This window comes from Acipenser ruthenus, chromosome 8, assembly GCF_902713425.1.
Source record: "Acipenser ruthenus chromosome 8, fAciRut3.2 maternal haplotype, whole genome shotgun sequence".
Taxonomy (NCBI): Eukaryota; Metazoa; Chordata; class Actinopteri; order Acipenseriformes; family Acipenseridae; genus Acipenser; species Acipenser ruthenus.
This window is the reverse complement of record NC_081196.1, coordinates 50,565,573-50,590,596: the sequence shown is the minus strand read 5'-3', so window position 1 is coordinate 50,590,596 and position 25,024 is coordinate 50,565,573. Positions and strand designations below refer to the sequence as shown.

Here is a 25,024-nt window from a genome sequence, read left to right as displayed (position 1 = left end):
CTTGACAGGAAAAATCATTGTCGTCTACAGAGGTGTCTCCAAGCACCTGAAGTGTTTGACCCTCCCATGTTTCATACAAAGGTCAGTATTTTATACAATCGCCCCCGAGAAGCATCCTTCCTGTAGCCAATTTGATACTGTTACCGCTTTTTGCCTTTTTTTATTAATTTCTGTAGTTCATTACTATTTGTACTAAATAACTGGCTGTACAAGGATATATTTTCTAACACTTCAGTAGAAGGCTACTTGCTGTCAACAACGTTTCTTTGCTAAACTGATCGCTCATTTCATACACCTGCATATGCATGACAGAAAAACAACTTTGATAAACAAGACAGTGTTTTTATTTAGTAGATTATATGGGGGCGTTACAGCTATGGCCAAATGTTTTGCATCACGCCTCATAGAATTAACTATTTTTGCTTCATAGTCAAATGAAACCTGCTAAACAATGTTATGTTAACATATTGAATTACATGTCAATTGGTAGTTTTCCAAAAATTGAAAAATTTGACATTTCGAACATGAAAATACTGTACTACTATTGTAGTTCCTTGTAGACTTGCAATATCATTTTGTAGTTTATTTGATTGTATAATGTTAAAAAATATATATATCACTGCCGCGCCCGTCTGTTCGGGCTTAAAAGCATCCTGTACCCTTACAGTAAAATTATACAGTGAACGATGAGACCGGAACTTGCATCGCAAACCACAAAATTTGTCTTGCTTCTCTCCGCAAGATATCCTAAAATCACAATGGTGTTCCAACCTATTGCCAGAACGGATTTGGTGATTACACAGCCCAAGTTTGTTACATATCAGTAAGTGTATACGTTTTGCCTGGTTTTCATACACATGGTGGTGGAACATGGTTCATCACGTTCTACACTGGTGCAACAGATTAATCCTACCGTTTCAAAAGAGAGCAGACAACACAATACTAGAGCCAGTTTCTTGAAACACAACATGACCACAAAGCTTAATTATCCCTCCTATACCATTTTATGTGCTTATAACACGACTAGAAGCAAAGAAATGCCACTCAGCAGTGTCTCGTGACACCATTGTGATTTCCAGATTCACTGGTGTGTGCAAGTTGTGCATCCAGTCAGTGTATAGGTGTCCATTGTAATTCCGTATGAGATGCCTTTTACAATTAACAACATGTGAGCCATAAGCGCCGAGTGACATACCTGTGTTCTGTAAGGACATTTACTGCTGAAGGGTGATTAGCACAATAGGCAATATAAAGGTTTTTTATCTGGGGCATCAGGTTCAGGAAGAATCCCCCGACCCTCTGCTGAGCATCAGGCACCCTGGACATGCAAAGATGAAAAAAATTAACAACACAGACTTGGATTGTGTGTGCAATCTCTGCAAAGCAAGTACTGTCAATTAAGCAAAGTACTAAAACCAACATAATCTACAAAACTAAATGTCCACATTGTTAGGTCTAATGTTCAAGGCATGGTACCCTGACACAATCTGATTCACATTTAGGCCATCTTTTAAAAATGTTTCTAGAAGGGTAACATCACTGTGTCAATATTGTTATACTTGCTTGCTACATTTTCAAGGAAAATGTATAGAAGGCAAGTTCATATGAATAAACAACAAGATACGACATAACCGATTCCTGCACACCACAACATTCAGTAACAGCTACTGAACTTGTATACTGGGCATGTACTGGGAGCACTTGCTATGGCCACAGATGTACTTACCTTTAACTAGTACAAAAACCATAAGCTGTAAGCATACAAACGAAACCCATTTTAAAACATCAGATAAATACATATTAGTAAATATGGTAAAATGTGAATGAATACTATTAAGGACTCCAAACCAACATGTAATTTTTGCAAATACCATCAGCATAAATCGACATATGTATATAAAGAATATGATAAATCAGAGTATACAATAACAACATGTGATGGCAAGGAAGAGAATATCTGTGGAATATGACTCCCAGGAAAATGCAAGCTACCCTAGTTTGTTAATGCTAAATTAATGTTAATAGTTTAGTTTATACTATAGTTGCTTTTAGATAAATTCATAGAATTACTTTATTTTTTAATCAGTTCTGAAATGTAATGTCCAACAAAAAAAAGGCCTAAAAATATTTTAATAGCAACTGTAATAATCTGTGAAAAGATCTTGACATATTTAGAGTCTACCACAAGATGGCACTGCACTTGTCAAGATGAATAACTCTCAGTAAAGCAGCTCTATAATTAAAACAGATACAATTTATTTTATGAGTAAGGGGTTTTGAAAAAGTTAGAATGCAGATATGAAAATATATGAAAGAAGCAAGCAAATAAATGCAATTCTATTTAATTTCATGGCTACCAGTTGAAACTTAATTTTGCCAATTTCTTTAGCTTCATTATTTAGCTGAAATTTGTATTCCGATAATACTTTACCCATGATGGACCAGCGAGCACAAATTTCCATACAAATAATTCAAGATGCAAGAAAACACAACTGATCAACACATTTTGAACAGAGCGTTAAGATTATATAGTTATGTCTGTTCTTTTTTCTGCAGTTAACCCCATACACAAGGACATTAGTTGGTAGGAGTTGTAGTATAGTTCAATACCTGTCATTGTTTGTTGTGTTTGGTTTTATCTTACAAACCTCTACAGGAAAAAAACACAGATTTCAATGTTGTTTTCCATTATTATATCACTCACAGCCCATAATTACAAGATTGCAAACCCCAGTTGTGTCAGCTAAGGCATCAACGTGATCTGTAGCCTGGAAAACAGGAACATCAACCTTCTCTTTGTATGTGCAGGGAACACAGAAAAAGACGACCGATATTCAGTGTACAGGATCAGAATGTAGTTTACATGCTTCACTGCAGATATTTTAAACAGCAAACATTTTCCAGTTCTGCAAACAAACATGCCCATGGTAATGAAGTTATTAGGGAAATCATTCCCAGAGTACTTACTTTGTGCATTCCTCTAAGGACTGGACAAGCATCTGCTGAAAAGTGCTGATTTCTTCCAGGTTTCCCAGTATATGAGAGATATCAGAAGAACTTATCCTACATTTACCAAACAAAGTGCAAAAAGTGAAGATATCAGCAATAAATGAAACTGTGTTTAGATAAATACTGGTAGAGCACAACTGAAGTGTAGAATGTTTAATATTTTTCTTTACCATTCACCTTGGGTCCCCCCAAAGTATTGGGGGATGTAAGATTCTGTTTAGTTCACAGTGAATGTTTGTACAATATCGGTGCCTATATAGAAAAGACTTTATTGAACATTAAATAAATCTTTATAAAAACTAACATCTACAAAAAATACCCCAAATAACATTAGAAGTAACCAAAACTGAAGGCCTTGCTTACTTATCTGTGGCTTGCAATGAACGCAGGTAATTTGATAGAAGATTCTGAAGTTCCTTGGCATATTCACTCTCGGTTTCTAAAATATTCTGTAACACCTGAAAACAAAACAAAACAAAACATATATATATATATATATATATATATATTTAATTTAGTAGTCGCCAATTTTCTTTTTTTATTATTTTCTCCCAATTTAGAATATCCAATTATTATTTAAGCTCGGCTCACCGCTACCACCCCTGCACTGACTCGGGAGCGGCAAAGACGAACACACGCTGTCCTCCGAAGCGTGTGCCGTCAGTTGAACTGGGAACTCCTGTCCACGGTCGGCAATGGAATAGCCTGGACTCAAACCGGCGACATCCAGGCTATAGGGCCCATCCTGCACTCCACGCAGAGTGCCTTTACCGGATGCGCCACTCGGAAGCCCCGCTCTATATATCTTTAATGATAACTGAATCCATCTCTGCAAACATCTTTGTAGAAGAATCAGAAAAAAAGACAGTAAGAATTGATTCATAGGTTGGTAAATAATCTACATCATATTATATAATTAAAACCATAGAAAACAATACAACAAGAAAAATAAAATCCGTGGAATGCTACATATAGGTTTCAAAAGTCACATGACTAGAAATTAACTGCATGTTTATTACGGGGGACGGGGGGAGATACCCAAGTCTTTTCAAATGATCTAAAATCATCTTTTAACAGTAAAAATACAGACACCCAACGCATGGGTTGATTTTGATTTTCTGAACCTTGGAACACTAAGGCACAGTTTTAATCTAGAGTGTATCTAGATCCATCTCTGTTTAGATCAACTGAACAGAACAGAACTCAATGTCTGTTTCAAAGCCAACCAAGTACTGTACCCTCTTTGTGGGAGCGATGTTAAGTTTCTACCCCTGTCTGCAGCACCCTTTGTGATCCACAGAAACATCTTCAATAATAAAATTCAGTCATTCCTAAACAGCCAAGTACAAACACTTCCTATAGCGCAGTTCATCGCTCCGTTTCCACTGATTCCCCTGGAGAAAGGAGCTGGTGAAAATCAGACACTGAGCCATTCACATGGACACTGAATTCAGGGTTTCTTTCCCCTTCCGTGCCTCTGCACGTTACTTCTTGAATGGTCCTATTCATTTCAAGAAAAAAATAAATAAAAAATGTTCAGACCATTTTATTCTGTTCCTCCTCTGTTGGGGAGCTGAAATTAGACCCTAAGAGTAAAAACCATCCTCTCTATTCTAATATTCTCAATGTTTTCTTTAAAAGAAATCTGAAACAACTCAGCCACAAATCATCCCATCATTGTATAAACAAAGCAGGCGGCAAGAAAGACAGATGGATAGACAGTGTCAGATAGTTATTTAGAGTGCACTGAGGGGTAGGAAAGATAATATAATGAAATGCCTAAGGCATGTGATATGAGCTTCAGAACTACCAGGTTTTATTTTAAAAAATAATGACAATGCAAAAAGCAAATGTTACATTGCCTTTCCTTCACACTGTAATACAGTAGCCAACAGTTCAGCTTTAAGGACATACTGGCCCATATCCAATACAGCTCCATTAAGGTAAAAAACTAAATGTGTTAAACGAGGTCATATTAATGACATTTACTACCGGAAACAGAAGGGGCCAAGACCAACAAATGTCTTTGTCCCTGATCGAGCTACAGTAGCACAGACAGGAACATTTGCAGCCAGTAACTTTCAGGGTTCATCCGACTCGCATTCCAAACAATTCAACCGCCTCAGGCGGAAATATTCCTGTTTCTCATGTTAGTACGCAAGAGAAGGGTTGACTGTCAGTTGCTGGAATTGCTAGGTCATTTTCATTAGTCACTAAAGCAAAGATTGCTTTTAAAATTAATAAAAAAGCTTTTTTGGTTAGTTCACTTTCTGTATATACAAAAAAAAAGGAAATCTCTGAAATGTTACATTTTAACAAGAAACCAAGTGAATAAAATACCCAGTGCTTTTTTTCCCCATTAAACACTAAATGCTAGCTAGAGGGATGACCTTCTAACACACATGCAGTTACTGTATTGTCACCAGCTTTAATTTCTAGTCAGCTTCTAGCCCAAACCTCCTTAACCAGGATTAACAGCAGCATTCCGCATGGACACTTCAGTAATCACCCTTCTTCTCCTCAGTCTCCTCTCTACATCCCGACTGCTGCAGGGTCCCATGAGGTGTCAGTAATGTTGAACAATATCCTTCCTCCCAGCACACAGTGAAGCAAGGCTCTTTAACAAGTGCATGTACACGGCCCTTTCTACTGAACAGTGCTTATGCCCCATCGTGTAACTAATGAATGGCTGATACCATCCCTGCTCAACAGTAATGTGAAGCTCACTGAACTTAGAAGGCGTGGAAAGTCTCAACTGTTTTTGACAATACACAGTCACACAAACACAGCCAGCCGACTGCCTGAGGCATAACTGTCACCCACAAAACGGACAGAAAATGACCTACATAGAGCTATACCCTTGTAACCGTGCACACTGCAGAATAAAGGATAATGCACAGCCAGCAACATTTTCATTTTTTTTAATAATCTTCATCAGAAAGCTGGCCAGAATCAAGCAAGTTCAAGATGATAGATATTCATCAGGAGGTTTCCTCTTCCGAATGCTGCCCTGAAGCTAGAATGGATGGCGGGAGGTCTCAAGTGCAGAACTATAGTAGGAGTGAGCACCTGCTAATGTCATCAATTTTGGAGAAAACAGTCACAAAAGGTGGTTGTATATATAAGCAATTCATTGTCAATATTACAAATACAACAGCAAGCAATGGATAACTGGAGCAAGAAGTGACCCAGCTCGCACTCTATAAATGAAGATCTGGAGTGACTGCTGTAACTATAGGGATATTGATCAGCGGGTCACAGAAAACAAAGAACTGCATTCAAAGAGCAGACATGTTTTTTTTTTCTTTTTCCCAAAACAAGTTTTCTAGTTATTATTGGAGATCTTTACAGACACTTTAGTGTGCAATCTCAAATTCATACAACTGCTGCTTTCAAAATGGAGTTTGCAGTGTTAGTGTGTTTTATTTTTTCCTTTGTTTTTACATTTTTTTGTCCTCATGACAGGATAGCCAGGTTGTGTATTTCAGTGAGCTGTAAAACAGATTTGGTATCATTTCTAAATAATCCAGTAAACAGATTTATCCACCAGCAGTAGGAGCAATACTGTACATGATCTTCAACATCTGCTGCACCCACCCGGTACTCTATAGAGCTGCTCCACAATCCCTTGCTACAGAACACATAACATTTGTGCCAGAAAAATTAAATAAATAATGGACCACATAGGCTTCATTATTTACACATTTTAATTAAAATACAAATTAGTCAACTGGAAATGCGTGCTATTAACCAGAAGTCAATGGGCTTATCAGCCACACAGCATATATTATTAAACAATGTACTTACCACATTGTAATACGTTTTGCTAATGGCAGATGCGTCAAAGCCTTTAGGTGGGCTTTTAAGGGTTGCGGATTTCGGAGAAACTGGTTTCTCTAAAAGAGAAAAAGTGAGTGGATTTTGTGTTAAAAATGAGCCTACTTATTTCTGCTGTAACTAAGATGATTACACAATAGCAATTGCATTCAGAAACTGTGTGCAGAATATCAATTTTATATAATCAGGGGTCTGCAAATGTAAAACATTCAAAACACAGTCTGTAGCAGCTAGCTGTTGCTGTATCACTTTGATCAAATGTCTGCTAGTTATTTTACAAATTAAGTATTTTTAAAGATTCTGAAATTCTTAGTACCTTTACAGTGGACCTCATTTCATGGTTCTGCATCTGGTTCAATTCATCACTAATAGTTACATTGACATATGAAAGCAATAACACCCTCTACATGAAAATTTGCATAGGAAGACACAGGCTAGATCTTTACATTGATTTAGTCAGAAATTGATCTAAGTCAATAGCTGGTAATTCTCTGTCTAATATAATGTGGTAATTTCCATGGAAGTATCTGGTATTCAAGTAGAGTGTTAGAACCACTTGATCAAAAGTATAAACTCCTTATCTTAAATGCTTTGGCCCATTGTTTGTCTTTGGCTGAAGAACTGAACAGTTTTTTTTTATTTTTTTTATTTTTTATCTGCCCTATCCCTGAAATTGTTTTAGAGGGAGTCACATTACAATGGAAAATCTCAAACCCTATCTCAAGAATTAAAGACTTCCTTCCCGTGTTTGTTAGCTGATGGCAGTTTCTTCCTGCCTCTCACTGTGAGTCAATGGGCTTTGTAAAACAAACCTTCACCTTCCGTACAGTACCTACAGCTTCCAACCCAGCTTTGTGGAACTGCTTGCTAACCAGAAGACTGCATTTATCACTGCTCATGGACATACTGCTGAGACCTATTCTGATGCCAGTGCAAACAAGATACATTAGAATTTACTCTAACACACAAAGGATCAGTTAAATTATACATCCCAATAAAAAAAGAAAGTTGTCTTTGCATCAAAATAGGGCCCATTGTCTGTCCAACATAACAATTAGTGCCTCCTGTGATGGATAGTTTGTGATATGGACAGTTATTGGATCACAGACCACCATAAGTAAGTCCACACACAGCTATTATGTTAGACTTTTGATCACTTCCAAGCTAGAATAGAAAGAAAAAAAGCCATGCAGGGACAAAAGGTCATACTGTACCAGGCAATATATAATGGACAGGAACGCCCACCCCCAACAGCACTACCATTTTAATCAAGTACCAGGATATAGCCAGAATATTAACTTAATATTAAAACATACAAACTCTTGGTTTTTAATGTAAACTAATGCTAAAGCTATTAACATTTCTTATATACCAATATCATCTTTTTCAACATCCCTAGGCTATTCTGGATGTCCATTGCCTTCGCACCGCTACAATATTTGCTCTGTAAATTCATGAAAGTTATTGCTCAGTAATGAGAAGGAGTAGCCATGTAACCCACCACTTCCTTTGACTTCTCTGACATAGTTGCTGGGGAACCACCCGGATTTGCCGTTTAGCATTCCCTCCCACCAGCCCCCCTCCTCCACCCGCAAGACGTGGATGATTTCCCCCTTGGCAAAGGAGAGCTCATCCTCATTGGTCTGCTGGAAATTAAAACGTGCTTTCACCACCAGCTGATGGTTGCTGTTATCAGTCATGTCCTGAAAGGAAGAATAAAGAATGTTATACACCATCACAACCTTTCCAACCAATCAGATCGCTCCGTTGCCACAGGATGTGTCATGATACACTACGGATTTTGATTTCCGTAGGTGTATGAATTGAAATTAGTTTAAGTTGGAAAAAAATAAAAATAAAAAAAAAACAACCACACACTCATCACGCTACCGCAGAGGTGCAAACTAAAAAGCAAGAATGTCTAGATTAGGGACGGGCACATGCAAACATTTATTCGACTAATCGATTCGAAAATCTATCTTGTATTGCAACAAATATAGTCTGAACAGACTCATTAACCACGCTAAACCTGCCGCTGCATCACAACGTATTACTATAATTATATATATTATATATATATATATATATAATTTTTCTATGAAGTAAAGGTGTAGGATAGCCATGATTTGTTTTTAAGTACAGAGAACGCAGAGGTAAAGAACCTGAAAGGCCTTGTAGTTTATTACAATTCGGAATGTTTACCTCCTTGTACGCTACACTTTAAAACAAACTTCACAGAGCTGCACCAGCAGATACATGACAGGCAATGGTATTAATCACCAAGAGCATTAACCTTCTTCTTTATATATATATATATATATTTAAGTGCCATGATTTTGGATTACCCAAAAATGGATTCATTCAAAAATGCACCACTACTTTTTAAGTTGACCTAGTTATCTTATGTGTTAGAAATGATTTGTACATCTCACTTGGTGTTGGATTACAGTGGAATACCCAAGTCTAGAGTCAGGTGGAACTGAGGAACAAGGAGGGCAAGTTGCTTTCCAAAGAACACAGTAGAACTACGTACACTTGGCAAAACTGCTGTGGGATCAAGATAACTTTATTGAAGTTTCTCACATTAAATGTATCAAATATTTTAAAAAGATATATATCTGAGAACCAACAACCAGCTGAAATGTGTCCAAACTTACCAAACTTCGATACTGGCTCTGAAACAGCTTTGACGTTCTGCTAAGGGAAGACTGGGATCCAAGGGAATCGAAGGACTTGATCCGATGGGAGGAGGAGTGGCGAGCACATACAGAATCACTGCCAACACCAATATCTGGAAAAGGAAGAACACAAGTTACTTTCAAGGTACGTCAGGTACTGTACATATAGTACATATTCCCCATCAAGCAAATAAATAACATATTACAACTGTCAAGGCCATATTCACAAAGCTTTAACAAATATCTAGGAACCATTTGTGCAGTTTTTTCTGAAATATGCATGGACATTTGTCATTATGTACGGTGTATATAGGGCATACTTACCAACTTTATTATGAGGACGTTTTGGCAAACATTTCCCAAAGAGATTATTTTTAAAATTTCTACCACTTTATGAGAGAGGGGCCTCGATATTAATCCAGTCTGTTTTGATGAAAAAAATAAATCAAATGGTCTAATTTTAGTCCATCAAACACGACCGGATTAAGAATTAGTGCCATTGTAGTGGCTGGGGTGACATGAAACCCAAGCAGCTTTTGTTGACAGGCAGTTATTACATTTAACTACAATATACTTCAAATCAGCCCTCACCCTGTCTTCTCCCTCAAAGGTCATTTGTAACTGCAGGCAAGAGAAACACAGAGCTAAAAATAACTTGTGCTTAATTGCAACAGGGTTGTATGCTTGAGGTTGTATACTAATGTTTATATAATAGCAACAGCATGTACCATGAACACATCAGTGACATAAACAAAGGAAACGTTATTTCACAAGAATACTTCACAAGGAGCTTTTCCCAGCACCAAAGCAAATTTAAGTAACTGACTACTGCACTAGTTTCCAGACATACACCTGTACCATGGGGGGGGGGGGGTCATGTCGACCTGTTCCTATCCAGTTTTAAATAACTTTAGCATAACAGAGGCAGAAGTGTTAAAGGGACTAGGAACTCTTAAAATAAACAAATCCCCTGGGCCGGATGACAGCCTCCCAATAGTACTCAAAGAAATGAAAGAAGTTATTTACAAACCGCTAACCAAGATCATGCAACAGTCTCTTGACACAGGGGTTGTACCGACAGACTGGAAAATTGCAAATGTAATACCGATCCACAAAAAGGGAGACAAAACCGAACCAGGTAACTACAGACCAATAAGCCTGACTTCTGTTACATGTAAACTATAATAAGATCCAAAATGGAAAATTACATGTATGGTAACAGTATCCTGGGAGACAGTCAGCATGGTTTTAGGAAAGGGAGATCATGTCTAACTAACCTGCTTGATTTTTTTGAGGATGCAACATCGACAATGGATAATTGCAAAGCATACGACATGGTTTATTTAGATTTCCAGAAAGCTTTTGACAAAGTCCTGCATAAAAGATTAATTCTCAAACTTAACGCAGTAGGGATTCAAGGAAATGCATGCACATGGATTAGGGAGTGGGTAACATGTAGAAAACAGAAAGTACTGACTAGAGGAGAAACCTCAAAATGGAGAGAGGTAACCAGTGGTATACCTCAGGGATTAGTATTAGATCCTCTGCTATTCCTAATATACATTAATGATTTAGATTCTGGTATAGTAAGCAAACTTGTTAAATTTGCAGACGACACTAAAACAGGAGGCAAGGCAAACACTGTTGCAGCAACAAAGGTCATTTAAAATGATCTAGACAGCATTCAGAACTGGGCAGACACATGGCAAATGACATTTAATAGAGAAAAGTGTAAGGTACTGCACACAGGCAATAAAAATGTGCATTATAAATATCATATGGGAGATACTGAAATTGAAGAAGGAATCTATGAAAAAGACCCAGGAGTTTATGTTGACTCAGAAATGTCTTCATCTAGACAATGTGGGGAAGCTATAAAAAAGGCCAACAAGATGCTTGGATATATTGTGAAAAGTATTGAATTTAAATCAAGGGAACTAATGTTAACTTTACAATGCATTAGTAAGACCTCATCTAGAATATTGTGTTCAGTTCTGGTCACCTTGTTACAAAAAGGATATTGCTGCTCTAGAAAGAGTGCAAAGAAGAGCGACCAGAATTATCCCGGGTTTAAAAGGTATGTTGTATACAGACAGGCTAAAATAATTTAAATCTATTCAGTCTTGAACAAAGAAGACTACGCAGCGATCTGATTCAAGCATTCAAAATTCTAAAAGGTATTGACAATATCGACCCAGGGGACGTTTTCGACCTGAAAAAAGAAACAAGGACCAGGGGTCACAAATGGAGATAAGATAAAGAGGCATTCAGAACAGAAAATAGGAGGAACTTTTTTACACAGAGAATTGTGAGGGTCTGGAACCAACTCCCCAATAATGTTGTTGAAGCTGACACCCTGGGATCCTTTAAGAAGCTGCTTGATGAGATTCCGGGATCAATAAGCTACTAACAACCAAACGAGCAAGATGGGCTGAATGGCCTCCTCTCGTTTGTAAACTTTCTTATGTTCTTATGTGTTGGGTTATTTGCATATCTGTTTTAATTGGCCAACAGCAAAAAGGAAGCCATCTGTTCAAATTGTTGCTCAGGTTTCTATTTTAGTAAATGTATAACACATTTAATTATAAATCACAGCACAAAAGTACTAGCTGCTTCAAAAAAATGGTATGGTTTTTGTTATTTATTAACCATTTACCATTATCTGCTCCCATATTTCACTAAGCCTTGCACAAACAAGCAGAGGAGACAAGAAAACAGTGTGCATGCCCACTCAGCCTGTGAGAGAAAGATCACTCCCAGTAACCCAAATGCACAAACTGAATCCCCTTACCTGCTGTTACTTTATTTAGAGCCACCAGGGAATTCAAGACCTTGCTGAAGTTCTGCCCCTGATACAGGTCATTTGCATCAAACGTCTGCAGAGGGGGAAAAACAGAATGCTTTTATTAAGTAGTACAGAAACACACACATTAATTGAATGGGTCAATTTACTATAGGAAACATATTGATTGTATTTATTAATTCAGTCTTTGATTATCTCCAATGCAAGATATGTATACCATTTCCTAACTCTTTAAAACTCAAATACAATTCAGATTTTCCATTTCAACACAGGTTTGTGAATGTATACCAACACTTTGCAATGACCAAACCGTAAAATCAAATTAAAATCCCAAATCCTTCAACTGAAATCCAATATTAAATATTATCTTTATTACTTATGTAAATAAGGAAAGTTTACCAAAATTGTAATACAGTACACTGTAAAAACAAACAAAAAGGATTGTAAGATGAGACCAACTTTCATTGTGCTCTGCAGCTGTAGCTAGCATCTTGCGTAGTCCAGAGCAAAACTAAAAAATAACAGGACGCCAAAGCCTTTACATTTCCTGTTATTCTTCTCCTGTCTACATAGGATTACATGAGGAGTCCAATATCAAAAGCTCAAAGTAAAACCCAGAAAAGGAATGGCTCAATACAGAGACAGTTATTTTACATGAGTTATTTGTGGATGTTTGAGAACTACAATTGAATGAAGAACATTTAAATGACAATCTGTTGTTGTAGGGAAATTTGCAGTTAAATAAAAACACTCTGTAAATACTACACAGATTTCAGAACATCTTCCAGCCTGTCAAAAATGCTTCTGAAAATAACAGTTACAAAGCTATGTTGAATAACTCAATCGAATTAGCCTGCACAGTTTCTTTTTTTAGCCTCCTAGTCACGGTTACCATTTGAAATAACTGCATTCAAGCCACATTTGAAATCTTTAAGCACAGAGAGTCAGGAAGAGTATTACAGCATCTCCTGGGTAGAAAACAATGAAAACATTTTAAGGCTGTTTTTCAAGTGAAGCCTAACTTTTGGCCATTTTGTGAAATGTGGAGAGTGTCTGGAGGGCTACAGGTATGTGGGACATAATGTTACACAGGGGGCTAATTGATGAAATCTCTTTGTTTTCTACGTGGCAAGCACCACCCTCTAATCCCAAAGCAGGAAACTGTTACTTCTTAAACCATGCTGGCTGGAGAGAGAGAGCGAGAGAGAGAATGCTGTGAAACCTGAATCCAATATGACCAACATATTAATTATTTATAATTTTTTTTTCTTTAAAAACACAACATGTAAACTGTAGCACAGATCCTAGTGTGCTGCAGATCCAATCTTCTTCACTCTGATATTTCTGATGGTGCTGTCAATTATATAATACATGTTTAAGTTGATTTCTTTCTGAAATTTGGAGACAGTGTCAAAGACAGTGTCCATTTATTTCTAGAGGCAGTCAGCATTCTGTTCTTATTTAAAGTGGATAGAGATAGAGCTTTTGCGGTCAGCAGTTTTGGATGTCATTTGTTTTTTGTTTTTTACAGAGAAGGTAAAATTTATTTCCTGTACAGTATTTGCTGTTAACTTGGTACAAAAACAAACAAAACAAAAAAAACAGTTTTTAGCTAAATGTAGAATTCCATGGGAAATAATCTGGAGCCTCTCAGGATACGGTTTCCCACAGAACAGGTTTAATCTTCAAGGTGTGTTATGCAGTAACTCAATTGTAGAACCAGGTCCACCAGGTTATTACAAGTACAGTATGCACCACAGGGAGTGGCAACAGCATCAGTACTATTTGTTAAGCTTTAGAATTCTGTAACAGTTATATTTTTATATGTCTTTCTACGTCAAGTCAGCAAATGGACCCATTTCATCTCAGACGTTCAGGAAATTTCAGTCACATATATTTAGTTTTTTGTATATCCCTTGAAAACTAATCCCAAGGCAAGTGGCAAACACATGACAGCCAAGTCTCTTTAGAGGTTTTGTTTTCAAAGCTCATCTTTTGTGGTTAAAAAAAAAATATACCCTTTTGGTTGCAAAAACATTGAAATATGGCATGTAAGTCTGAAAATGTACAGTACACTTTGCAATATTAGCCAGACAGACAGTTATGTTTTAACGGCTTCAGTTGGTTCCTAGGAAAGTGCCAATTGTCTCCTACTGAAAGTCCTTAAACTTCACAAGGTTATAACAACACTGTCTCCATACAAACCTACGAAGCCATCATTGGCTATCATGCTCAAAACATTTTCCAAATTTAACGAAACTCAACTGAGCCAGGTACAGTATTATTAAAAAAAAGCTTCTTGTTTGTTTGTTTTTTTAAATGTATGTTTTCCCTGCTCCACAATCTAGATGTCTGATTATAAAAATAATATTTAGATGGTAGGCATTTTTTTATGATGTAAAAGTCATTGTTTAAAAAAAAAAAAAAATGATGGCATCTAATATCTCTTTCACACACAAATGCCGCTACTGAGCCGTCTCTGAGACATTAAAGAAAATCAGCACGAAATTGTGCAATCTATGCCAGTATAATACCATCATAACCCTTTCACACAGCACAAGGTATCATGAGAGTACAACTTTCGAACCTGTCAACAGATAGTTTTCTTGGCAATAGTTGTATCCACGCTCACGCATTACGTCTGCAATTCACCCATAAAATTACAGCATCACGCATCGTCCTTTCTGAATTCACCTCCTCGAAGTTCATTCCTTAACTTCTTCCAGACTTCAAATTACTACCTTGTTCTTGATCAGCCATTTTATTGGAAAAAAAATTAAATTGTGACAAAAAGACCCAAAATGGCATAAAACAGGACGGCTCTGTGATGGTATAGGCATTTCACACAACAAAATGCTGCATCATTGCCAGTTCTGAACCATCATAACTCCTCTGTGTGAAAGGGGTATTAGTTAAACGTTTTGCAAAAAGGGAATCTGAGGCATTGCATGTCAAGTGAACCCAAAACACCAAAGTCGGTGACTAGACTTGCACAGATTTATTTGAAAGAAAGCCCCTATGGCTTAAGAATGTGACACAACTCCTTTCACCAGTGAATACAATGATACTTTTAGTCTAACTGTTTGTCAAAGAATGTCACTAGGTTTCTTTTAGCAGTATCACCTGACATTCTACCATGGAGTGTTTTGTATTTATGGATGCCATGTTAAGAACACATCCATATTATAATTGAGAATTCACTCCAGGATGTACACTGTTGTGAATAATCATACTTGTCGGTAGCTGGAGGAACAACGCAGGGCATGTGCACCGATTCAGTACAATGCACTGGTTTAGTACTTAAACGTTGTTGCTTCTGGTCAACCTCTTGCAGCCCTGCTTCTTGTCATCCCAACCAAGACCATTTCAAAACAACCTCTAATAAAAGAGAAGACAACACAATCCAGAGGGGTGATTTTACAAAGGAGTGGAAGGCTACCACCCACTTCTTTAAAGCAACAATCTCACGGTTACTGGAGTTATTGTGAGATTCTGAAACTGCTGAAATATCTTTGATCTTGAGAATTTATCTGAATTAATGAGATCCAAATAGAATTAAATTGACTCCAGACCTTGTCTGCTTTTTCCACAGCTGGCGTTGTGCGATAGACTGCAAATTACACAACTGCGAAGACAGAATCTCCTAAAACTTCATAGTATCATATGTTGAAAGGAAAAACTGTCATACATGGATACTCAGCAAAAACAATATACCCAAAACACATTACATCACTTACAGCAGGAAAGTCACTTTAAGAAAGAAAACTGAAAAAAAAGAGTAAACTGCAATAAACAAATCGATGCTCTTGTTTGGATAAAATCAAAAGGTTTTTCTAAGTCAATGCAAGAAAAGCAGAGTACTTCACTTGCTGCTTTTTAGAACGGCTTCCATAAACTACCCTAAATACAGTCTGGTTAAAAAAAAAATGTAAAACACAACATGCACATACAGAGGGCCCTCAGATCACAGGGTGTATGATACAAGTTTGGTAAAGACCGGTGCCAAATCAAGGTGGAAACTTGATGGATCAGCACATACATTTTCCACTTGCAATTACTCATTGTGACAGGGAGAGTCCTGTCTCTAGTTCGTGTGCCTTTAGGAAAGCAGCTGGGACGCACAACAGGAGACGTGTTGCTAAGCAACCAGTTGAGCAGTGGGCTCGCCCGGTGCCGATCTGATAGGGAGGGCGGGGGGGGGTGTGCACGGGAAAGTTGCGCGGAGCTCAACAAGTGTCAGCGCTACTGCAAGGCCATTGCTACACAGAAGGGTGCTGAGGGAAAACTTGCTTTGTTAACATCTTGGTTACTGTGATGCAGTCTCTTGAGCACACTGCTTAATTCTATTAAGCCAGACTAAAACAGATTAATACTGATTCTTCTTCACATAGATACCTTGGGCCGCTGTTGCATATCATATGCATTGGTCTGGTCCTTTAGAAATAGAAGTAGTCGTGACTAATGACAGCAATCACCATAACAGCCTTTGCTTTTCTTAAAGATGAGAAACTCTGAGCTGTGTACAACACGTTTCATTAGTCAAAGAAAACACAGCGTTACGTTCACCTATAATCCTAGTGCCTGCTGAAAATCTCCATTACGTTTGTCACCTGTATTCCGTGACAAAGGCCTAGGAAAAGTTTGGTTTCTGTTTATTACCCTTTTAATATCCCATTATATGCTTTGTATCTTGTTGGTCATATTTCCCCATGCTAATTATTCTAGCAAGAAGTGATGAAAAGACTAATCAAGACTGACTATGGGGAAGCACACGCTTCAGTGCATAGTCCTTCACCTTGGAAGATATAGTAATAGAATGTATTCCTTTAAGCATACACATTTCTGTCCCAACCAACAGTCTCTTAAAAAAGGGAGAGTCTCTGTTTGTCTGATAGTAGAGTTGCCATCTTTAAGGATTATTGTGATGTGCTTTTACCATCTGCTTATTTCTACAATGAGTAAACAATGTGCATGGGTGATAATTGAATAGATTGTGCATTGCTTGAATGAACCATCAGGTTAAATCTGTTTCTAATATATCTGAAGCATTACAGGATGCATTTTAAATGTGTTAAACTCTTACATTCAGCCCCAGTCCTCCTGCCAGCAAAGCAGACCAACAATAACCAGTTTGGTTGCATTTTAAGTTCTAAAAAGTGTGTAGCTCAAGGAAAAAAAAACTACCTGCACCTCCTTTCCTTCTGTCTTGAATTTTATTTACAGCAAAATATATAGCTTTACAAAATGCATGACGGCAATAAATGTGATGTCCTACAGTAAAAATACACTTAAGTGATTGCAAAACAGAAGACGATGTAATAACGTCTGATAAAAAAAAAAAAAAAGAAATAATTAAAATATAAGATCCTGGGTAAAAATGCAAATTTACACATCAAAACATTCGTGCCTCTCAGGCAATTTTAATGCAGCATACTATTATACAACTGTACTCTGCAAACCGTATAACGATGACAAAAAAACGTATTTATTAATACAAAGGTTAGAGATTACTGTTGTGATCTAACTTATCGACAAAATAACACCCTGCTTACTGCCTACACACAGAGGCCTGCAGCTGCACAGCAAAAACAGCAGTCGCCAGCATTGCTATTCCAACAACATCATTCTCAGCAATGCGATACCTACAAGGACCCCAGTCTCTTTTGCTATGTATTCGTGTTGCGCATAAACACGCGTGAAGTTCACAACAGTGAAACAGCAACAAACAAACAAATGCACAGTCTGAAAAAAGACGGCAAAGCAGAAACCTACCTCCACTCTGAAAGAACCACAACCTTTCAGAAACTCCCTGATATTGCTGAGGCACTCGCTCTCGCTCCTGGGCTCCTGGTAAACCTACAAGGGAAATGTGTGCACTTAAAATATGCGAATCTCAAAGCTCGGTTTAGCGACATTTATTGCTGTCAAAATAGCGGCGACAGTTTGTTTATTTATTGATTGACTGATTGATTGTATTTCAGGTAACAGAGCTCTCCTCGAAGAAGTGGAAGTGGGAACTGAAAAAAGGAAATGACGTTACACTGATATGATTCCACAATAACACTGGTGAAAAAGGGAGCAAACAGCATGAAGGAAGCACACAATAGGGAATGCTAATTCATTTCTCTGCTGTCTCAAGTACAGCAGCTTTAAAAAGAAAACATGTTTTACTGCATCCTATAACCCGACCTAAGTGTTTTAATATATTAAACTAATGTAGCATTGCATCACGGTCATGTTAATTGCACTAAATACTTATTCTTAGATTTCAATTTGGAGAACCGCGTTTAGTTTATTCTTTTTACGTACCGGGACAAGTGTTTAGCACTGGAAACCTTTTTTTTTTTTTTTAATGAAGTCAATCTTAAGCATCTTTCTTTCCATTAAACTACAAGAATAATTCTAGGTGTGAAATTTGTAACAATATTACAGCGTTTTAATCGAATCACTTTAAATTGTGTAATAAAAATAAAAAAAAAACATTTGTCGATGTCTCTTCGCTGCAGTCTTTCACTGTTTAGCGTCTTGCACTTATTTTCATAAAACAGGCCTTGTTTATAGTCATGTTTGTTTACGTACAAAAAATATTAGTTTTGATCAGGGACACAAGCTTTGCATGCCTGGAGCTTTCTAATCATTCTAATTAAATATGCTGCCTACTGGTATATGTGAAGGATTTATAACAATACTGCAAGTAAACTGATGTGTATACATGCATGTTAGTGAATCCTACAGTTTGAATTCCAGAACCATGTACAGTTTAAGCATAGTCTTTATCATTCCACTCACTTTTCTGTTTCTGTTAACTTTGCATAAGAGGGAGAAAGTACCGCCCCCCCTCCACACACCTGTCAATGTACTTCATGTACAGTATACTGCTCTAGGTCTTTGGCCTAACCTGTAATTAGGCAAATTAATGTTGGGGTTACTATACCACAGGAAACAAAACATTGCAACAGCTGCATTATACGTTTGACACAGCTCCAGTTCATTGAAGTTGACTTAATATCTTGCTGTCAACTTCTATGATTATGCTTTTTTATTTATTTTTTTTATTTATTTTCATAACTTGCACTTGCAGGCTACAGCTATTCCTTCTGTTATTTGCCACCATCAAGGGTACTGACTTTTCCCTGGGAGTGTGTGTAGGGGGTTTGATCATAGCTCCTCATGTTTGTGATACCATGTGTATGAACCAGAAGCCCCTGGTTCTACCACACACCCATACATCTAATGTAACTTCCTCCTGCAGTTTTTACAAGTTTCACTGGCTGCAACTGGTACAACACTTCTTATTCTGAAGACATTAAAGCTATCTAATTTACACTACTATACCTTTATATAGTAAATAAATAATTTAATATAATTGACAATACTCAATTAGGTAAATATCTTCTTATTATTCTTATTAATAATAATAATAATAATAATAATAATAATAATAATAATAATAATAATAACCTATAATGTTGTTTTAAATTAAACACTAAATCTGTTTTAATACCATAATAAACAGTGCTATTAAGTCTGTTAATATAACATTAAAAACACGTATTGATACATCTAAAAATGAACATAATATACATACTAGATATAATTTATGTTTTTTTTTTAATACAACACAACAATATATAACATTCTTTGTGAAAATTTTGACAGTTACTCGATTTCTACAAAGAATAATCGTGCAAATTATAAAGTTAACTTGTTCGAGATATATATAAAAGAATGTTACTGTTTAAATATATTATAGTGTTTCTTTAACATTTTCGAGGTTCAGGATGTATTGTGTGGCTTCCCAGTCAATGGCGGCCTGATCATGCAGCGTCGTTTTTCCTGTTCCCCTAAAAAAAAACGAATTCCTGTTGATGAGACGCAAATGTGTCCTGCCAAAGTGCTTTTTAATGAGGTCCTCCAAGACAAAAAAACAAAACAAATGAAGCTATCCATATTCATTCTACATATTGTTAAAACGTTGCACTTAATTATTCCTACACGGTACCACTATATATTAAAAAAAGGTTCACATATTTCCATTAGTTTATTATTATTATTATTATTATTATTATTATTATTATTTTAAAGCATCACAACACACACAGGTCGCATTAAATATTGGGGTAAAGCCTCCATCTGTATCGCAGGAGTCTGGGACAATGAACCTCGGACACATAACCTCAAAACAATTATTGTGATATGGGTTGCAAATTGATAAATTACTCTGTGTGTAAAGTCGATAGGGCTGTACTAAAAAAACAACAGGGTTGGGGAAAATAAAGATAAATGTGCTTACTTTTTCGATACAGCCAGGGCGCAATCGGTCCAACAATCTGCAAAGGACCACCCCATCTTTAAGAGACGATTGCAAAAAGCCTTCGGGGTCCGAGATGTTTTTTTTCGGTGATTCTAGTACCCCCAGAGTGATGAGCCATGTAACGGTCTGTTCTGCGGAATTCATCATAGCTGTTTGCACGCCGTAAATCCAACCGGGAGAAATGGGGGGAAACAATAAATGTGTTTTTTTTATTATTATTAAAACATTTGCTGTCTACATTGGTCTGAGATTTGGGGCAGAGACTGCAATTGATCCCTCCTTCTCCATGTAGATGCAGATGATGACGATTTACGTTTGAAAATCCAGTATGTCCAGTTCTTCGCTCCCCTCTGGGTTTTGGCAAGCTGTCAAATGCCTTCCAACACACAACCTGCAATGCACACTGCAGTGATCTTCCGGAAGATGACATCACTGACTTCGCACAGGGATAGCCACTTACAGCCGTCACAAAGATATATTTGCATTTTTTTGGAATCTTTTTTTGCATGGTTTTGCATTAGGGGCTCAACATTGAAGTGGGTCTTCGGCAGGGAATGCAAAACACCGGTACTGGTGTACCGATGTTAACGTATTTATCATGATCTGTGAAAAAACAAAAAACAATATATATTAAGGAAAATACAGAAAAGCAAGTGCTGAATTATTATTTCATTGTTGTACCTTGAAAAAAATCATAAATATATGTACGTTTAAAAAGCAAATTAATTAATGAAAATATGCCCCCTTGCGGTGAACTATAGGTAAAAGCACTGGAAAACACAGAACAAAGCTTCTGAATTAGGGAATCGCAATGGCAGCAACCATGTCAGTAACGTTCATCCCTGGCTAGGGTTGTAAATACGCTTGTAAATGTACCCCCAGATTCTGCTACTCTTGATAACGTGTTCTGGAGAATGTCGTGAGCGAGTTTCATTAGAATTGGGTAAGCAGTTCACTAGATATATTTAAATATGTGAGCGTGACGTACAGGCAGGCTGTCAATCAGACAAAAAAGCCTCCTTATACCCCGAGATCAATACACACTGAATGTTTTGTACTCAGGAAGCTCCTTGGCACGTTTTGGAAACAATTGCACAAGCAGTTCTCTATATAAAACCTGTAGCTGCCCCTTTTAACACTCTGGTCCCAGTGGATGTAAGAAATGGCATATTTGTTCTGTCCTACATCCACTAGGAAGTGTTGCAAGGGGGGCAGGTTAATGGTTACCTCCTGCTGTGGTAGCTGAACTTCTGAGATTTAAAAACCCACCAGGATGTGATAACAGAACGAGAAAACAATATGCAAAGAGAATCTAAACAACAGGAAGACTAGTAAAGATCATTGTGATATATCAAACTGCTACCAAGTTGCTCTTAGAACCTCATACTGTTACAGATCGTAGCAGATGGATGTCTGGCTGTTTGTCTTTCAGCAACTAGCAAGTTTAAAAGAGGAATGAAGCTTCTTAGTGACAGGTCATTTTCGGCAACAGGCTTTTATTTAATTGAATTGTAGAGCTGTTTCTGGTTTGTAAAGCAGCCCTGGATGGTTGTATAAAGAATATGTTGTAATAATGTATTTGGTATGGTATTGCCCTGAAGAGTATTGCAGCATCAAACCTGTTATTAAACATTCAAAGCATAAATTACTGTATTCATTTTTCCACTAGATGGCAACCTTGCAAGAGAGTCGCGCTAGGAAAATACCACTCCCAGATTAACTTTGATTCCTATTGAAGTAAACTCAGTCCAGTATTGCAAATATTAATCACACAGTATTCTGTGCAACAACAACAACAAAATCAGATGGGTTTCGGGTCAAAACACACATGGCCTGATAGGTTAGCCACCTTGACTTGAAAGAACCAGGCTGATGGACTATACAGATACCAGAACCAGTCTGGATTCATTTGTGAGAGATAAGAACAAATTTGTACTGATGCAAATGTACTTGAGATATGGTTGGACCCAGATAGATATTTTTGGTTCTTGATGGTGTTGGTCCTGGTACTGCCAGGCCACTAATCCACGGGACACTGTCTATCTGGGTGTGTAACCCGTTTAATTCAGCGCCAACATGGTGTCAAATTGATTGGTTTGGGTTGTTAATCAATCAGGATGGCTGATTCAAAGAAGGCACAATAAATGCTGTTGGCGTTATATAGACACATTTTGTTTTGCTGAAATTATGAGCAACACACTGACTGGCCCACAATAAAAGCCATATAAAGCGTGCTGAGACACCTGACTCAGGAGTGTGGGGCTGCACCTTGTAATCCTTGTACAAGGACAACCTCTTAAATTATTTTTCAAACTAAACACAAGACAAAGGGTGCAGCTCATAATGTGTGTAAAGTCTTTCTCATGAATCACAGGATCAAGGGATTTAAACTTGGGCAGGAGGTGAAACGTTGCTTTAGCAACACCAGAAAACAGCAACCCTGTGGATTACTGCATCACCAGTGAAGCAGCCTAGAGGAGAACAAATTAAACAGAAGACAATAGCAAAGGTGCGCAAATCCAGTTATCTTTGACTGCAGGTAACAGCAGGTACAATTTAGCTCTCTGCCTGATATAGGAAACACTTGCCATATGACTGATCAATTGTTTTCTGCAGCCACCAAAGTGATGCACAATATACTATAATGGGACTTTCCTTCAACCTATCCTTCAAGCATTGTCATTCACAAAGTAGGTCATTGTTATAAACATAGGTAACGATCAAGGAAACACAAAGAGTGGAAACACAAACTGGATAAAATGTATAGCTGACTAAATGTAATAATGCCCGCAAACTTTTTGTTAACCTAGTATGGTACTAGATATCATTTTTTAAACTTACAGTAAAATATGGAGTTGCTATAACATGTGGTTCTTTAAACCTGCACATGTAATACCTACAGTGAGAATGGGAGTGCACAACAGAAAAAATGTATGGAATTATTTAAATAGTTATTTACAGAAAATAAACATGCATTGAAATGGGTTATGGGTATGCTGCAAAGACAATAACAGAAAACACAATGGTATATACTCCATTGCTCACTTTTCAAACAACTAAGATTACAGATTAATAAAATAAAAAGTGTTGGGTTTAAGTAATCAAGGAAAATATCATAAATCAACAGTTATTTTCAACTCCTTATACGTACAACAGGGAAATCCATAAACAATAAGCAGTGGAAGGCATGAAAGAACAATTGTTTTTCTTTTTAAATATCAGTTTTACAGGAAAGCACAAGTATAATTTAATGTTAAAATTTCATAGCAAAAATAACAGGAAATTATTTGTTAGTAGGACAATATAAAAGCAAGAATCTTCCATCATGGCCTGAAAGTGGTTGTAGCAAACAAAATACATTCTGCCGTGCATTTCTATTCACAGGCCTCCAATGTGCAGTTTATAAAGAAACATGATATCGCAAACACGTATTTTCATTTTAAACCATGACATCTGGTACTAGACTTGGCAAAAGAAAGTTTTTAATTTGCTTGCCTTGTCTTTCAGGAAATCTGTTACACTGAAGCTTTAAATGGTCATTTCACCTCGGAAGTGTCTTTGGGTCAAGCATTTAACTGGCTGTAAAGAATGTCAGTAATTCGGGAAAGCAGCTGGCCATGAGGGTGTGGGGACAATTTCACTCTACAGGTGAAATCTCCATGAAAGTGCAAGACAATCTGTAAGCAAGGCCTGCAAACAAATATTTTTAAAATCTAATGTAGTACCAGCTATTTCATTTTTTAAAGAAAATGGTATGTTTACTAAAAACTATACTAGTGAGACCTACAGTACATAGTGAATAGATGTCCACAGTGTGGAACATTAATGGAATTATTTGATTTGATTTTTATACCAGTGATCTCTCAGTTACATACCTGAGTATATGTTGGTTTCCACACGTATGTGATACCCTCAAAAGAGAAACACTGTTCCTTGCTCAATATGCTTGTGGTTTTTTAATACAATGCTGGCTATATTTAGCAGGGAGGGTTAGCACAATCTCAATGTTCATTGAATCTCAAAATATTTGAATCCAGTTGGGAAGTTCTCTTGCTCACAACGCATCCCCAGTTTTCCTGTAGGAAACTAGAAATGTATACTGCAATGTGCCAACCTCCAGCAACAAGAGACTGGAATGTTGCCAAAGGAAGTTTCCAAAATGTCTAAAATTAACAGGCCTGTTTAATTTTCTATAACAGAAAACACATCTGACGTTGTTTCTTGGGAAAAGTCACATCTGTCTGGTTTTTATTTTGTTCAGTGACCACAATGAGGCTGGAATATACATCCTCATGAGCATGAAGCATTTCCTGGATCTGGACTGTATTGTTATTTGCCAATGCAGTTAAGATTTTCTGTTTACATTATATTCACATCCTGTTG

The 25,024-nt window shown here is 37.1% G+C and overlaps 1 protein-coding gene across 1 annotated transcript in view; it reads right to left on the bottom strand.

Annotated features, from left to right (window-relative positions):
• Positions 1–20,997, bottom strand: part of LOC117407020 (rho guanine nucleotide exchange factor 7) — a 47,812-nt gene extending 26,815 nt beyond the window's left edge. The window contains 9 exon segments of the mRNA XM_059029145.1: positions 1,196–1,318; positions 2,968–3,063; positions 3,373–3,467; positions 6,817–6,905; positions 8,348–8,549; positions 9,504–9,637; positions 12,316–12,400; positions 18,100–18,183; positions 20,621–20,997. Of these exon segments, the coding sequence (XP_058885128.1) occupies positions 1,196–1,318; positions 2,968–3,063; positions 3,373–3,467; positions 6,817–6,905; positions 8,348–8,549; positions 9,504–9,637; positions 12,316–12,400; positions 18,100–18,183; positions 20,621–20,788 (1,076 nt within the window). The 5' untranslated portion in view covers positions 20,789–20,997.
• Between the last annotated feature and the right edge of the window lie 4,027 nt (positions 20,998–25,024).